Source organism: Pogona vitticeps, chromosome 4 (assembly GCF_051106095.1).
Source record: "Pogona vitticeps strain Pit_001003342236 chromosome 4, PviZW2.1, whole genome shotgun sequence".
NCBI classification, from domain to species: domain Eukaryota; kingdom Metazoa; phylum Chordata; class Lepidosauria; order Squamata; family Agamidae; genus Pogona; species Pogona vitticeps.
The window spans coordinates 133,149,266-133,166,925 of NC_135786.1; the positions used below are offsets into that span (position 1 = coordinate 133,149,266).

Sequence of the window (17,660 nt, forward strand, 5' to 3'; positions counted from 1 at the left end):
CTCTTATGAAATATTAAGATTTCCTCCCAAAATGGTAATCAGAAAGTATGAAGCAACACAGATTGACTTGGAGAAATTTTTAAATGAGTAACAGCTCCGAATCCTCCATACATTATGGGAATAAATTACTTTTTAAAAGTAATCTGCAATATTTTGTTAGTTCAGATATTAGCATCTTTTGTAGTTCAATGCTGCACAGAGAAAATCACGTGAAAAAGGAGATGTGGCACATGACTTCATAGTTGGAAAAGGTTGTCTAAACTGAAACATAATGGATGTAATATTTTAAATACTTGTGTAAAAATGCTAATGTGCTGTGTTTGAAGCTTGGTTCACGTAACCCAAATTCAGCCTTAGCACATGGCAATTTGCCTTTGTTACAGTGGTTGTGTGATAGAACCATCATCTTATTGTGGTATTTAGCCACTAGATCTCTTTGTATCCTTGGGAAGGTACTAAGATTCTTGTGGTAAGAACATCGATTGGGCTGCATGATAGAGCCATCTAAATTTCCTACATGTCCCCAGACTATTTTCGGTTGTGTCAGGGCTGAGGCTGCCCTCAAAATGATTCATGGAATGTTTTATGCAACTTTCCTGACTGAGTTCAATGAAGGTTTCATACAATTCTGCAGGGAAGCCATTCAATCAAGCTGCTCTCCCTGCTTTCATTTTGGAAATTGCTTCGGCTCACTCACCTCCTGCCTCGGCTCACTCACCTCCTGCCAGAGTGGCATTAAAAACTAAAACACTGGACAGCAGTAATATAATGTCTCAAAATAATTTATTTTAAGTCAAACAAAGGAAAGTGAGGCTTTGGAACAAAGGAAAATAATTTAGTAATGTAGAAACAAAAGAGGGTTGTTGAAAATATTGAGGGAAGAGTAATCAGCTGTCAGAGTAAAGCATACACTGTTGGAATGAATATATGACTATTCTTAAAAACCAATTAATTAAACTTACCTACAAGAAACAGTTGTGGAAAGTCTGACAATGGTTATAAATATTGCAGTAGAAATTCAAGTTTTTACCCTCATGGCCCTGGGTTCAGAATGTTGTTGCAAATAGTATGGACAGATTGACAGAGTGCCAGTGCTTTGCTTTTTTTGAATACTACTCAAGACAGACAAAATAAATTAGTTAATTTTTGTTGCCATTGGCTAATCACCATACCCACTGACTTAGATGGTGATTAGCCAGATTAGTGAGGATAAGCCTACCAGCAGCTATCTGTTCACCATAATAACCAAATTGCTGTTGTTTTGTCATTAAGTCATGTCCGACTCTTCGTGACCCAATAGACCAGAGCATGCCAGGCCCTCCTGTCTTCCACTGCCTCCTGGAGTTGAGTCAAATTCATGTTTGTAGCTTCGATGACACTGTCCAACCATCCTCTGTCGTCCCCTTCTCCTCTTGCCTTCACACTTTCTCAACATCAGAGTCTTTTCCAGGGAGTCTTCTCTTCTCATGAAATGGCCAAAATATTGGAGCCTCAGCTTCAGGATCTGTCCTTCCAGTGAGCATTCAGGGTTGATTTCCTTTGGAATTGATAGGTTTGTTCTCCTTGCAGTCCAGGAGACTCTCAAAAGTCTCCTCCAGTACCACAATTCAAAGGCATCAGTTATTCGGTGGTCAGCCTCCTTTATGGTCCAGCTCTTACTTCCATACATCACTACTGGAAAAACCATAGCTTTGACTATGCGGACCTTTGTCAGCAAGGTGATGTCTCTGCTTATTAAGATGCTGTCGAGGATTGTCATCACTTTCCTCCCAAGAAGCAGGCATCTTTTAATTTCATGGCTGTTGTCACCATCTGCAGTGATCATGGAGCCCAATAAGGTAAAATCTGTCACTGCCTCCATATTTTCCCCTTCTATTTTCCAGGAGGTGATGTGGCCAGTGGCCATGATCTTAGTTTTTTTATGTTGATAACCAAATTACTGTAATATTATTTATGCCTTTCTTGAGGAACAAACCATTAGACTAGGGAGAATGGGCTTCTCATGACTGCTGCATGTTAGATAGGGTGTGTGTAACCTACCAGTTGAGTACAGGCTACATAGATCATTTTTCTCCATATGGGCTTTTCTAATACCCATAAGCCTTATTCGTCATATTCTAGTAGAATAATAGCTAAATTGTGTCTGTGTTACAACTGAAAATAAATTTGTGTAGCAGTCGTCTGAAATCAAGAATGCATTAAGGGTCAAAAAGGTTGTAAGGAAGCAAAAGTAGCAAAATCTTACACAAACCAAAATCACCTTTGCTATAAATATAAAAAAGAGACTACTCTGCAAAATGGTTGGAAATATCAGCTTTATTTTAAATGAAACAACAGTAATTTTATTTTTAAAATGTTTGATAACTATTTTCTGCAGTAGTCTATTCCTAGACTATTCAGATTACTCTTTTCACCTTAAATGCTTGTTCTGTCCAGTTCTTTATCAAAATAGAGGTTAGCTTTCTCAGATTATTTGAGCAGTTTGCCTTGAACAACTGTTCTTCAGTTTTCAGAGGCATTTTTGTCTTTACAAGTATTCTAATTGTTAACTGTTTCTCCCATGAATTCTGATTTTGTAAAATGCAATTGAAGTGAAATCCTACCTGTCTTGGTATAATTTACATGGTTCACAACTGTAATGTACAGTTAACAAGTCACCACCAGAATATTGGTAAGATGAACCCAAACTTTCCTATCTGTGTGTGGAAGTTGTCTGTTGATTAAGTTTTATGCATTGTGGCCGAGCACCGATATTTATTCATCTGCCAGATGTGTACAAAAACTGCTGTAGAAGTCACCTATTACAGCACTGCACATTCCCATCCTCTAGTACAGGCATTCTCTAATGGCTTTACTCCCTTAGTTCATGGTTGTTTGGATACAGCTCACCCCCTGGATGTACATCAAGCATTTTTACTTGTTTTTCCACAGCTGTGAAAGGTCCATATTTATTTATTTATTTATTTATTCAATTTTTACCCCGCCCCTCTAGACAACGTCTACTCAGGGCGGCTTACATCAGTTAAAACAAGTTAAAAACATATAAAATGCATTTATACTAATTAGTTCTAAACAAAAGGTGTCCAAGATCGTGGTATACAAAAAAAAGAAAGAAAGAAAAAAAAGATAAAGAGAAAAGGAAAATGACTTAATTGACTGGGGGGTAGGCCTGTTTAAACAACCAAGTTTTTAATTGGCTTTTGTTGTTAGTCTTAAATGGAGCAAACCTACTGAATCAGTGGGATTTACATAATGGTCAGCTTACCATTCACTAGGTCTACTTTAAGTGGCATTAGTTGTTGGAATAAAGCCAAAGTCTTAATACTTTACTTTCCCTTTTGCTAATGCAGAGGAGTCCTTCTAGGTTAGATCAAGGATCCATGTACCTCAGCACTTTGTTTGCAACTGTGGCCAACTAAAGGCTTTCAAGAAGTCTACAGTGGCACAATAAAGCAGTAGCCCTTTTCTGGTATCCTCCAGGTACCTTGTATTCTGAGAATACATCTAATACTGAAATAATCTTTTTACATAAACTTGTACTAATATGTGGCAATTTGGGGTCAGTTTGGACAGCTATGAGGATTGTACCTACTAGCTGTATCATCAGCCCTGTTCTTACTGAGTGTGTACACATCTGGGTGTCTCCTCTGAATATTTATTATTAGCATTTGTTTATTATATTTATTTACTCTTAGGGCAATTATGTACAAAGCTTTTCTCATCCCTGTTTAATCTCATAAAAGCAACCCTGTAAAGTAAATCAAGGTGAGAGAGAATGATTAGCCCTGTGGTCAACCATTGAGTTTCATAATTCAGTGGAGCTAGACTCTGAGTCTTCTGTGTTTCAATCCAGCATGTAAGCATTATTGATGCTGGGTCTTCTTTAGAAACCTATATAAGAAAAAAGAAGAGTGGACATAGATCCATTACATTACATTAGGCATCCTTCAGCCTCGAAAGACTATGGTAATGTGCTCTGTATGGAGGACTTGGAACAGCGTCTAGTGTGGCTGAGGAGGCCAATTTGAGACTGACAATCCCTTCCACACTGAAGACAAATCCATTTGTCCCCTGTCCAGCTCCCTGATTTTGCTGGTTTCGTGACTGCCTCTTTGCCTCGGCCTGTTGGACAAGTGTCTCTTCAAATTGGGAGAGGCCGTGATGCATTGCCTGCCTCCAGGCTGAACGCCCCATCTGTTGAGGTCCATTCCTAAGGCCTTCAGATCACACTTGCAGATGTCCTTGTATCGCAGCTGTGGTCTCCCTCTGGAGCGATTTCCCTGCACTAATTCTCCATATAGGAGATCCTTTGGAATCCACCCATCAGCCATTCTCATGACATGCCCAAGCCAATGTAGACGTAGCTGTTTCAGTAATGTATATATGCTAAAAATTCCAACTAATTCTAGGACTACTCTATTTGGAACTTTGTCCTGCCAGGTGACACCAAAAATGCGTTGGAGGCAATGCATATAGAACGTGTTCAGCTTCCTCTCCTGCCATAGATCCATAGTGCACAATAAATATCTAGGATAAAATGTGGAAATCGATTGTGAAATTCAACCTTGTGTACTTTGGATTCCCCCCCCCCCCCAGATTGGATTGGGGAAATTGTGACCCTCCATATATTGTTCAACTGCAATTTACAACACTCCTAGCCATTGGTAAGGAGGGAGGCAATAAAGGGGGGCATAGGTTGTCCAACATTGAAATGAATGTTATTCCACTGTGATGCTTAGACTTGTATATGTGCTGGGAGGAAGGTGCTTCTAGTGGGCAGGGCTAAAAGGCACAGTTCTGTTCCTTCACTATCAGTAATTGTCTGATATGACCATAAATCTCAAGGAGCAGTGTTAAATAGGAATTAATTAAAAGTGAAGCATTGAGTTGCTACTTGCTTGACTTTGCCTTACTCAGATTTGCTTTGTGGAGAGTTAATGGAGTGCTGTCAGTTGTCTGAAGTACTGAACAGAGGGGTTTAATAAAGCAGAGGCACTAATGGAAAAAGCCAAGATTAAATTCCTTTCATCAGTTTCTTGACAGTGGAGAGGCTTTTTTTAAAAAGCACGCTCAGTCCCATATTGATAATAGAATTAAGAAAAATACAAAAGATGGGTGACGGAATTTTTGGCAAGCCACAATTTAGAACACATCAGAACCAATTCATACCTTGGGGGCTAGTTCTGACAGCTTTTTTTCCCTTCATCAGAAAAGTAGTGTCTGAAATTCTGCAGTATCTCCATATAGCCTATGCTGTTGCTCCTTTCTGTGTCAGTTTTTCACTTTCTTGAAAATGGAAGCAGGGCTGACTTGGGGAAAAAGGTAGAGCATGAGTCTCTCTCGTGTGAGCCAGGCACATGGGAAAGAGGTCTGCAGCCAAAAGCTTGTGTCAGAAGCCAGATTTATAAATGTCCTCCTTTGGCCATTCTCTAATTCAGTGGTCCCCAACCTTGGGCCTCCAGATGTTCTTGGACTACAACTCCCAGAAGTCTTCACCACCACCTCTGCTGCCCAGAATTTCTGGGAGTTGAAGTACAAGAACATCTGGAGGCCCAAGGTTAGGGACCACTGCTCTAATTGACACTGGAGTGATAGGCTTATGTCACGCTCAAACAAAGCAGGGTACTCAAATTAGAAAGGAGGTGGAAGAGGACTTCATCTGAAAGTTTTTATAGAAAAGGTACCTGTGTTGGTGTGTGCAAGCACTAATAAATAAAAATGAAAGAACAAATAAAAAGACAGAAATGTAGTGGCACCTTAAAAATGGTTATATTTTAATGTGAGCTTTCATGGATAAAATCCACTTCCTCAGACATAAGAGAGAGAGATAACTTGCCATATATTTATACATTGCATCAAAATACAGAGATTGTGGTTGATTGGTAAGAAAGTCAGTGGGCATTTAACAGTGGGTTGATAGCCTCTTTGATACACAGATCTATTCCATTGAAGCTTATACTGTACAGAGTATAAGAACCTCTGGCATAGATGGTGGAAATAACATGTTACTAAGGAGACTGGCTATTTACAGTTGTTAATTACATTTTCTTTGTAGGAGGTTTTGTGAGCAGCTACAATGATGGGTGAATTACCCCGGGCCATAGATGACCACAAGAACAACATAGTAATGAGTTAAGACTCTTGGCAGAGGGTGAAAATGGTGAGCAGATATTATTGCCATGCGAGATCTCTGGACTAGAAACAAGGAGTATAATACGATCCTGAAGACTAGTCAGTTGTTAACAGCATGCTTTAGGTTGCAGTTACCCCAGTTTTCCTTTAGGTGGAGGTGGTCAGCCGCGTCCACCGGCACAGTTTTTCGTGCCATGCCCAGGCTGGAGGCCAGATCGGCAGGGGTCCAGAAAGCTGATAGAATCCAGGTGTGCCTGCAGTGGAGCAGCTACTCCCCAGGCATCAACCTTCCCCAAAAAGGGAAAGTTCAAGCTACGATGGGAGCCGCTTGGAGAATCTGCATCCAGGTTTGTGCTCATGTGTGTTTTTTTTTTTTTTCCAGAGCAGGAATCGAGCAGCCACAGAGCTGAGATATGAAAATGTAGCCAACAAAAACTGTTTCTACTGGCTCATTTTTATAAGCTGGGAGTGAGCGTGGGCCCAATTTTTAAGCTGTGTACTGGAAAAAAGAATGTCAAGCAGAAAAAAGTTGCAGCACTTATTTTGTGGGTGGGAAAAAAATAACATCTCAGTGGCAGACTATACAGTGTAGAGCTCCCACTCAGTTTTTTTGCATTTGACAAGCTTCTGTTACAGACCATAGTCTTTCGAGACTGAAGGATGCCTAATGAATGAATTATGTACATGGTACCTGAAGTTCAAATTGTCTGGTGCAGGCCTTCCATCTCCTTCCCACACCCATCTCCCATTCCTTAATCCTTTTTTCTTTTCTCCAGTTTCTTAGCAGGATGGCCACCCTCTTCTGTTCTCTTCTAAATTTTGACAGGCCCTATTCTTGACAACTGTTGATAACTATTGCCACTGCTGTTATTCTTCCTTCACTGTCCTGTCATGAACTTAACCCTCACTGGCCTCTTGCTTACTCAATTAAAAATCCACATTCCAAATCCCATTCTTTCTTTCTTTTTTTTCCTGACAGACCAAGTGATCAAAATGTAGTTTGGTTGTATCATGAAGAAGGCAAGATTCATTGGAAAAGACAGTAGGTGAAAAGTCCCATGAGATGAAGTGAGAAAATAAATAAAACCATCATCTTTTGTTTGTAAAACCTGAGCAGGGCTGCTACCCATAAGACATTTTGGAGGTCACAAATTCATAGACTCAACAGAAGTCTGTTAATCAGACCGTTGCTGCTGCAGCTAGCCTATCCCTGCTGCCAGCCTGGAGAAGTGTGGCGGGAGGGGGGTGTCCCTTCAGCACTAGGGCTTTGAGGTTCCTCTGAGGGCCCTGAGAGAAAGAGCAGCAAAACATGCCTCCCTCATGGCCACAAGCGGTGGTGGTCAGGAGCCAGACAAGCTTGCCAAGCTGCCTTCCCAGTGCCTAGTAGCCAGGCAAAGAGAAAAGGAGCCGGTGAGGATGGGGAGCAAAGGATGTGAAAAGTTTGAACTGATCTTGGAAAGACAAGGAGGAGGAGGAGGCAAGGAAAGGCTGCTAGGCTCTTAACATTGGTGCCAGACTGGGAAACATAGTTGGGGATGTCCACTGTAGGGGCAAGAGATGATCAGTGTTCCTGCCCCAGCTATGTGTGGAGAGAGAAGCCCTAGGAGCCCCCCAGATACACCCATACAGTTCACTCAGTAGCAGCTCGGAAGGTGGTGGTTGGCCACAGCAGACCGCATCTGCTACACATGGGAAAAACATGAGGGGAGAACCACTGGGAAGAAGTTATGATCAGTACACAAGTGGCTCTTGGAGATGTGTGTATGACCTTACACTGACTGGACATAGCAGATCCTGCTGGTGATGGAGGGGTTCTGTTTTGAATGACACTTGGCCAGAAGGGTTGCGATATGGACATGCTTATCTGTACTTACTTGTGAAGTGTGTTTCCTTCGTAAAGGGTTACTTACTTACAAAGCTCCGACAAACTATACAAAGGGCTGTAGAGATGTGTCTGGACATAGTGAATGTGGGTGCCTACAAGGTACCTTCACAGTCTGGTGGCAAAGTGACAGTATCCTTTCAACCAGTCTTACCTTCTTCCCTTGCTGATTTTCCCTTTGCAGAATCCAAAGTTTTTGATATCCACCATAATCTCTGCTGCCTTTCATACCATTCGTCTTGATAACCCTCCTATGAGACTACTTCTATACCTTAGATTTCTGTAACTACTCTCAGCTGGCTCTTTCCGTCCCAACAGACTGATCATTTGCTTTTCGTGTCTCTGTTGGGCCCCTCGGGTTTATTTTTTGGATCCTTTATTGGCCATTTTTTGGTCAACTATCATTCCTATAAATTCAAATGATCTTCAGTATATTCTCTATTTTTATGACCACAAGTGCACCATAATAACCACATTGCTGTTGTTTTGTCATTAAGTCATGTCCGACTCTTCGTGACCCCATAGACCAGAGCATGCCAGGCCCTCCTGTCTTCCACTGCCTACTGGAGTTGAGTCAAATTCATGTTGGCTGCTTCAATGACACTGTCCAACCGTCTCATCCTCTGTTGTCCCCTTCTCCTCTTGCCTTCACACTTTCCCAACATCAGGGTCTTTTCCAGGGAGTCTTCTGTTCTCATGAGATGGCCAAATTATTGGAGCCTCAGCTTCAGGATCTGTCCTTCCAGTGAGCACTCAGGGTTGATTTCCTTTAGAATTGATAGGTTTGTTCTCCTGGCAGTCCAGTGGACACTCAAGTTTGTTCTCCTTGCAGTCCAGGGGACTCTCAATAGTTTTCATACCATTGTGTAATTGTCTTTTTAATGTCATAATTTATTGTGGTTTCATTTGTTTTGTTTTTTAAATAAGTTAATTGGGAGAAAAGTGGGAATAGAAATATAAGTAAGTTAGTAAATAAATAAATCTACTGTTTTGACAGAACCTCCATAAGATGCTACTGGTGACCTTCTGCGTTCATTGGCAGATGACACTCAATTTCTAGACTGAAAAAAATGAGAAAGAAAAAAACTTGGAACAGAGAAGTAAGAAGAATCTGCATCATGCTGTATTCAAAAACAACCAAAGGAATGCTATCTGTTTCCACTGCTAATATGCTTAAAATGGAGGTGGTAGATTATTTATTTATTTTCTCTTTGAGTCATTTGTTATCTTCTTGTTGAAGTGTGGCTGTCACTGGTTGGTTGGGTCCGATATATCTGAAAAATAATCACATCATCTGCCCTGGCCTTTGGGGTCTGCAAATGTTCTTTTCTTGGTATATGTCTCCCTCTTCTTTCCACAATCATCATGATGAATCTATTGATAATTGTAGAGGCTGGCTAGAGAAGTGTGAGAGAGGTGCTCGCAGCTGTTTGGAAGCACAGTGCAATTACAAGGCTGAACCCCCAGCTTGTAATTTCAGTCCTTAAGAGGAAGGTTGAGGTTAATCTGTGATGTATTGCCTGAACTGAAACAGGTGATTGCTTGTAGTCTCCTGCTGTGCTTTGGAAGCACTTGGAGTGCCTCCAAAGCTCAACATGATGTTAGATGTGAGACCTGCCCTGTTCCCCATTGGATGACTGCCCATATCCTGGCAGCCATGCATTGTCCCAGCCAAAATTTATGGAGTCCCAGTTTCTAAACATACATGTTACTGGTGCAACAGGGAACAACAATGCCACAACCATTACATAAGAATCACTCCTTTGTCTGATTTCACAGTCTCCCTTCTGACATTTTGTTGGCAGTATGGAAGCTACTGCAGTATCACTTATTTTCATATCCCCAAGAAATATGAGAAGTCAGGGCCCCTGTTGCAGCTGCCACCCAGCTCCCCCCAGAAATAATCAGTGGTGAGCTGCACCATAGGATTCTCCCCTTTGGCACAAGGCTTCCTGGGTGACCTTGGTAATACTGCTGCTGCATTACATAAAAAGGGGGACTGACACTGCTGAATGAGAAAGATGGTTTTTCTATGCAGGTTGTATTGTAATGGATCATTTGATCCTTTTTGATAAAATCAATTTTTCCCTACATTTTCACTTCAATTCTAAAGAGCAAGCTTATATTTTAATCCCATCAATGTATCATCTAGTGTCTTTTTTCATTACACTATACAAAATGTGCTCAGTGTGTGTGTGTATGTGTGTGTGTGTGTGTGTGTGTGTGTGACTATCCAGTTTGTGGGAAATAATTGAATTTAAATGAGAATGATCTTTCATTTACTTATCCTGTGAATAGTGTGTGTTTATACGTGTCTTTTAAACTTTTTCAGAAAGGAACTAACTTCGTTAATAAAGTATGCCACCTGAATTCTCCTTCTTGTGTTGATTGTATCTTGTTCTTTCAGAAAACGTGGGTGGACTTTACCTACCAGGAGAGTTCCTGCACAAGAATGTCAGAATCACATTTTTCTAAGAAGTTTCCAAAGGAACTTCTTGGCCAGCTTTCTTTCAGGAGGCATATTCAATCTTTTACATTGTTCTTGTCACTTATGGCCGAATTGCACACGGTGTGCAAAGATGTGTAGCTTGGTGCCCTGTCCTACCCAAGGTTTTTCTTTTAATTTTATTTTTCACATTTGAAACCCTGTGGAACAGGGAGGGATTGAAGCTGGGAAGAGGTCAAACATTTTCTTCCCATTGCCACTTCCCTGCTCCCAATCACTGCTTCTCCAAACAACTTTTTGTCTCTGGAAAGGGCTATTGGACAGCAGTGTTTATGTGTAAATGGGTGAACAGCTGTAGCCTTCCAAATTTTCTTGGCTGCAACTCCCGTCAGCCTTAGGCAGTATGGCAGAAGTAGATAATAGTCCAAGTACATCTGGAATCCCAAAGTTGCCCATTCTTGGTGTGATGTGCTTGACTTTCAGAGTAAGTAATAGACATTCCTCTGACTGTTGACTGTCTGGTGACATTTCTTTGGAGCCAGCACACACCATCTGGTCTTGCCAGGCAGACTGTCAAGACAGCACAGAGGCAGCAGATTGCAGAAAGCTGCTGTTGGGTTGGAAGGTCAGGAAATTTCAGATCTCTCTAGTCAGGTGTCTGAAGTTTGGAACATGTGGGCTGTTATGGGCTGTATGTTACGGATTTTGCCAAATGCACAATTAGGTATTGCTGAAAGGGAAAGTCTGTCATTTTTTTAGACTAGAGATTGTGTCCCATGTTGCCTTGCAGGCTAGAAAAGTTAGTTAATCAGATTAGAAGATGTGCTAAGTGGCTAATCAGACATGTGGTATGAAGGACTGGCTTCATGGAATTTTGTAAAAATAAAAGTATTGTCTCACCTTTCAAGTTAAGAAATTTATTTTTGTGTGAACTTTTCTAGATTACAATCCACTTATGCATGCATTGTTAATTTCTCTTGATCTTTCAAATTAGGTTGCAGGTGAATAAATAACATTTTGAAACCCTTGTTTCCTTGCAAATATACTGTGAATATGCTTCCTGCTCTGGCATACCTCTTACATTTTATATGTCACATATATTTGTTTGAGTGTAATCTATAAACGTGTGTGCTCCGCTGTCAAGCTGGAACTGGCTTATTTTATTTATTTAAGGTAAAAATACTTTAAATAAATAAAATAAATAAATAATAGGTATTTCAGGGTGAGATATTTAAGGAGTAGTTTTACCAGTTCCACTCCCCCAGGGAGTTTCCATGGCTAAATGGGGATTCGAACCCTGTTCTCCAGCGTCCTCTTCCATCACTCTATCCATTTTACACCACACTGAGAATCTAATTCATAAACATAGAATATGATAAATATTTGGAAGAATATGTATGATATGTAGCTGCACTAATAAAGGAGTCAGGATTGACTGAAGCTCACTACTGAGCTTATGGCAAATTACATTTCTAGGGTAGTGTGTGGAATTGCCCAAAGCTGACAGATTACGGCCTTCTGTAGTTTTACTCCTCAAGGAAAATCTTAGTATCCTAGATTCATTGTCGAGGACACCAGCTTCTCCCTGCACCTATGATGAGCTTTTCATTTTGCAACTCTTTTGCTCCTATATATGCATTCTTCTCTGAAAAAGGTCCTATTCCTAGATGTTTGATGAATTCAGTCTTTACAGAATCTGTCTCGGACTAACCTGTTCTGTGCTTTTGTGGACTAATAGGGAAATTGGGTTACAATTGTTAATTTTCACAGTTTTGGAAATTTTCGGTGCGGTGCACTTTTCAATTCAAAGACAATACCAAATTTTATCTGTTTCTTTTATAGGATACATTTAGAAAAGCATGTTTTCCGGGGGGAGGGGGAGTCTAGAAATGCCTTCCTTATGTAAGAAAATATGTTAAAGATTGTGTATTGTGCAGATGAAAAACATTTCATGCCTAGAATCTTTTGGTTATTTATAACAGTTTAAGTGCAGTGTTATACATTTCTGCAGTGATTGCTACCAGTTTACTAGTTGCAGCTTGTATCTGTCATCCTGCTCCAACTCACTTGACTGGCAATGAGATATAAGCAGCAACTAGTTAACTAGTGGCAATTCACCACTGCACTTTTTGTTTAAGCCATTTTGGGTCCTTTTAAGGAGAAAAGTGGGGTAAAATACTTTAAATAAATAAAATAAATTAATATAAGAACCAGCATAGCTAACCAATATAATTCTGGCCAGGGTTTTACATTAATGTAGAAACAGGATAGAATTGATCCTATGAAGCTGAAATAGACTGATCTCAGTTCCTAGGACAAGTCTCCTTTTTAAAACCTGGAGTACATGTCAACTTTGGATGTTGATTTTAGTGGCCAAATACTAATATGGCTGCTCCCCTTGTTGCTCCCCTCTATCAACAAAGCTACCCCAAGTCTGTGAGTACTTGAAACACGGAAAACACTCTAAATCTTGGATGCCATTCCATTTTTTATTGTTGTTGTCTGCAAGTAATATAAAGTACTGACTACAATTCATAAAAACAGTTGAGTCATGAAGCAGGTTTTCCAGAATTCTGGTTTTTGCACATTGGATTGCAGGCTTCTTTTGAAACAGCACTCTTAAGTAGACTGTTTGGTTTGCAAACATGTTATTTCCATTATTGCCAACAGTTTCAGTTTATGATTAAGAGATGGTAGCACATTCCAGACCTTGATTAGAGAACTCGACCTACAAGAACAGCTTATGTCATTGTCCAATGGCTTTAAGGGCCAACATGATCCCAAGTTTTCATGGAGGCACAATTTTAATGTATTTTAACATCTAGGACTCAATCCTTATTGCAAATGGAACCCTCCTGCCTAACCGCCCACGCCTTTGTTAAGTATTGTCTGATATACATTGGCCAGGATCCTGTTGATTTACTCATGCTTAAGTTAAATTGTGTAACTCACCATGGTGAATTGCTGCTATCTGATTAAATACTGATTATATAACAAGATGTTGGTTCCATTATGAGGCGCAAGGCCAGTTACTCAAGAAGTACATGTCTGGTAAGTCAAGAGGTGGCTCAATAGTTAGTTATAATTCACCATATTGAGTTATGGACTTCGGTAAATTTTGTAAATCACTTGCAGGATTCAGACCTATGCTGGAGAGACTTTTTTTCACTGTGTCAATGTTACAATAGGAAAATAGGCTGCAGCACATGGCAGATATGCGATGGATTCCCTAATGGAAGTGACAGGCTTGAGTCTGCAAGTGCTGAGCAGGGCTTTTGAGGACAGGACAGTTTGGAGGTCGCTCATTCATGGGGTCACCATAAGTGCGACTTGACACTTAATAAAAAATAACGTCGCAATGATGTAACGGCCCATTTAGAGGCAATCCGTGGATAAAGTTTTCAGACACCTGGGAACTTAGATCTTTATAATTCTAGATTACTTCTGGACATAATTTATGGGGATTGATCTATGGAGGCACTATGTTTCTCTGGGGATTAACAAGGCAGCTTTAAGTAAGTATAAAATCATGACCTGTAATTTTTAAATCTTAAACACCACACTAGGGTAATATTCACCAATGAGATTACAGCATGCAAATTAACTCTTGATGCTGATTGGCTGCCACATTTGATTTCATAATGTGGCCACTTTCAACAATGATCCCCACTTCATTTTACTGATGTTGATGGTAACTGTGAAACCAAAGCACTAAGCCAAATATACAGGGCTGTATTGTAATACATGTAGTTGTTGCATCCACAGTGAAGTCTGGAAGGCATAATCATCCTCTGCTGTCCAAAGACTCTCCAGTAATTGACCACAAATATACAAATGAAGATGTGGAAAGAAAAAAAGAAAGCTTGCCTTCAGACAAAGATCAGTACATCTGATGAAACCGCTGTGACTGAAAATCCTGAAAATTCTTCAGCAAATGGCAATGGACTGCAAAGTGACCTGATATTTGAAGAAATGGGTCGCCGCATCAGTGAGGCTGGTAATCAACTTGTAAACAAGGTGAATGCTGTTTTTCAGTGGGACATCATGAATGGAGGGAAGATAGTGGCACAATGGACTCTAGACCTGAAGACTGGCTCTGGTGAGGTCTATCGAGGAGCTTCCCGCAAGCCTGCCAACACCATGTTCATTCTCTCTGATCATGACTTCATGGAGCTTGCTCTGGGCAAGATAAAACCACAGAAAGCTTTTCTGGTTGGCAAGGTGAAGGTGAAGGGCAATATTCTTCTCAGTCATAAACTGGAGATGCTTCTCAAAGAGTACATGAAGCTCTGAGTTACTCATCGGCAGGAAAGTTGATCGGTTCACTTATTCTCTTTAGCCAAGATGTTGAAATTGAAATACAGGATATTTTAATGGGAAACATTATTTATTTGGATTTGGATTTGCTTCAAAACTACTGTGAACATACTGTCTCAGGCTGATTAATAGTTACTAATCAATCATGTTTACTATGTCTTACGTAACAAATTTACTTTGTCACCATGTTAGCAGTATGGAATATGTGGCACACCTGAAATATATATATGGGTAGGCAGGATGTACTCCAATTTACAACCTATGTATCACAGTATCCACCACACTAACTGTGTATGGTAGAATATTAATTTACATATCTAGATATTCCCAGTCATTTATGGTAAATGAATAAAATATTAACCAGGGATAAATATCTAAGCTTTACTGAAATGATTGGGGTCTGGACTTTTGCTACTTTGTCATTTTAAAAATTCCTTGCGTGTATCTTCTGAATGGGGTGGTGATAAATCCAATTATTTGACCTTGGCAAAAATAATATGGCACATCATGATTTATATAGATACACATATGCAAAGAGAAAGCTCAGCATTATGTGAGGGAATGGAAATCTATTGATCCATATGTTCTGCTCTTTTATGAACAATAGATTATACAGTACACTGTTTATTCATTAAAAAATAAATCCATCCTGTATCCACAGATCTATGGAAACAGTCCAAGCAATAAAGCACTAGGCAATTTAAGATAATATAAAACAAAAATTTAGAGGAGTCACAACAATTAAAATTGTGCATTACACACACACAGAGAGAGAGAGAGAGAGAGAGAGGGAGGGAGAATTATTTGGCTATTCTTCCTCTAAATCACAGAGCAGTGGTTTTCTGTATGTGGCCAAAGTCCAAAAATGTACTTAAGTAGCTATGCCAGACGAAGTTTCATGCTCTCATGCTCTCCCCAAGTGTTTTAGCCTTGCATAAAAAATCTGCTACTGAGGGTTTCCCAGCATTCTCTAGCAGGTTTTAGGGTGTGTGGGGGGGGGGATGATGCAAAAAGGATAGCCACGTTTGGTGGAAACAATGAGATCTGGCAGAAGCCTAGCATTGGATTCTGCCCTATGTTTGTTGAACACTATGTATTTTAAGGGGCCAAACCAAAAAGAAAGTACAGGTGTTATGTGCATGCCACATAAATATTTTTAACCAGGCATATGTATCCTAGAACAAAAGGCTGTACAAGAAACCACCCTAAATTTCCATAGCATTTCAGGTACGTTGGTTGACAGTTTTCCTGACTTTCTTTTTGTTTTTTTTTCTTGTTCAGAAGTGTTAGTGTTGCTTTTCGAGTACTAATTAATCATTAAAAATAATCATCCTGGCTTCACAGAGGGCAAGGGGTCTTGTGGTTTCAACACTATCATGAGGAATAAAAATCAACTGGCTAAGTTTTCAAAGTGTAAGTGCTGACCTGCTAACATAGCTGTGCATTAAGCTATTCTTAAAGGCCCGATGATAGTGGATAGTTAAAAGGTTGCTCACCCTCTCATATCTGTACCCACAAAATAATTAAATTAAATGGAAACGTGACGTACCAAAACTGCGGTATGACACACAGTTCAATAGGTTTAAATATTTCTGTTATTGCAGCTTGGCAGTTCTGCTCTCTAAGTAGCACTTATGTAAACAGCATATTCAGGTAATGCCTTGTCTTTACCCTTTAAAGGAATGGATTTTCCCCTCAGTTAAAATATACATACATGCTTGCATTGACTTCTGCCTTCAAAAGAGGGGAGACTCATCCTTTTCAGTAGCAAAAGAGTTATGTGAACTTACGACTCTGATCTACACATATAATTAAGTTAATCTGACTGTCAGGACTTTTCCAAGAGTTTTTCTCCCAATGTGAGGGTGCAATCACACAAGCCAAAAGAACCCTTGTTATACCAATTTTGTGTGTTTTTAAATCATTTTTTTTCTGTTCACATGACCCATGGCTAACATAGATTTATTTGCCCCAGCAAGTGGTTTATTTCCTCCTCTCTGGCGGGGTTGATTTAAATTGTACCCAATTTATTTCATATCAATTCTGCCCTTCCGAATATTGCGCATGATTTATTTACTTTGCGAAGAGGTCCGGTTTTGGGGTGCTGTGGCCACTTCATGGACACTGCACGAACCACCACCACCCCTTCTTTGTTTTCTTTTTAAAGGCATATTGATACATCAAAGGAGCCACCCCAAAAACAAAACAGGCATACATTGCTCAGACGGGAGACACCTTGTGGGTGGGAAAAGAGAGCTTTGCAGAGAAAGGGATATTTCCTGCTTGGGATTGTTTGAAGGGAAAAAGAAAGATTTTAGGGGATGGGGAAACAGGAATACATTGATCAGAAGGAGTCAGCCTTTCCTCACTTCTCTTCCCTGGGTGACCACTGCCCTTGTAACACTTTTTCAATACATCAACAAATTTTTTAACAAAACTTTTTTAAAAAAAAGTAGGGGTGGTGTGATGATAGCAGTGCCCCGGAATCATCACAATGAAAGAATTGATTTTAAAAACTTGCCAAGTGTAGTCTGCTAAAATAGTTCACATTGCTGGAAAAGAAACGATTCTTTTCATAACCATGTCAATGTACTCACCAATAGATATACTATGTGTCTGACTTTAAAAATACTGTATATTGATTCGAAAAAGACATGAAAATGAAACTATTCCGTTGGCTTGTGTGACTGAACCCTGAGATGAAGGATACTGAACCAAAGACCTTCCCCACTGAAAGCTAAGTGAAGGCTAAGTGATTTCCCCATTGTGCACATTCTCTCTCCAGCTTTTGAGCACTCTGCCCCTCATACAAAGTGGAATGACTAGAACATGGCTTTACTAAAGACAAGCAGAGGAACAAATATATTCTTTACGCTTGTTTGT

General features: G+C 40.0%; 2 protein-coding genes across 4 annotated transcripts in view; both read left to right on the forward strand.

The window, feature by feature from the left end:
- DTD1 (D-aminoacyl-tRNA deacylase 1) overlaps positions 1-10,389 on the forward strand; it is a 31,632-nt gene extending 21,243 nt beyond the window's left edge. The window contains exons 6-7 of one of the 3 annotated variants that reach the window (XR_012086675.2): positions 6,056-6,160; positions 9,012-10,389. The gene's annotated coding sequence lies outside the window, so the exon portion shown is untranslated. Of the gene's footprint in view, positions 1-6,055; positions 6,161-7,111; positions 7,175-9,011 lie in introns of all 3 variants that reach the window. The other 2 variants (XR_013544718.1, XM_020790534.3) reach the window with 2 other exon arrangements.
- Positions 10,390-14,300: 3,911 nt separating this feature from the next.
- Positions 14,301-14,753, forward strand: SCP2D1 (SCP2 sterol binding domain containing 1). The gene has a single exon (XM_020790537.2). It carries the CDS (start codon positions 14,301-14,303, stop codon positions 14,751-14,753), a length of 453 nt encoding a protein of 150 aa, XP_020646196.2.
- Positions 14,754-17,660: the final 2,907 nt, after the last annotated feature.

Bases quoted from the DNA above. Each gene is read 5' to 3' on its own strand.
- SCP2D1 (XM_020790537.2), top strand. From the start codon at position 14,301: ATGTGGAAAGAAAAAAAGAAAGCTTGCCTTCAGACAAAGATCAGTACA.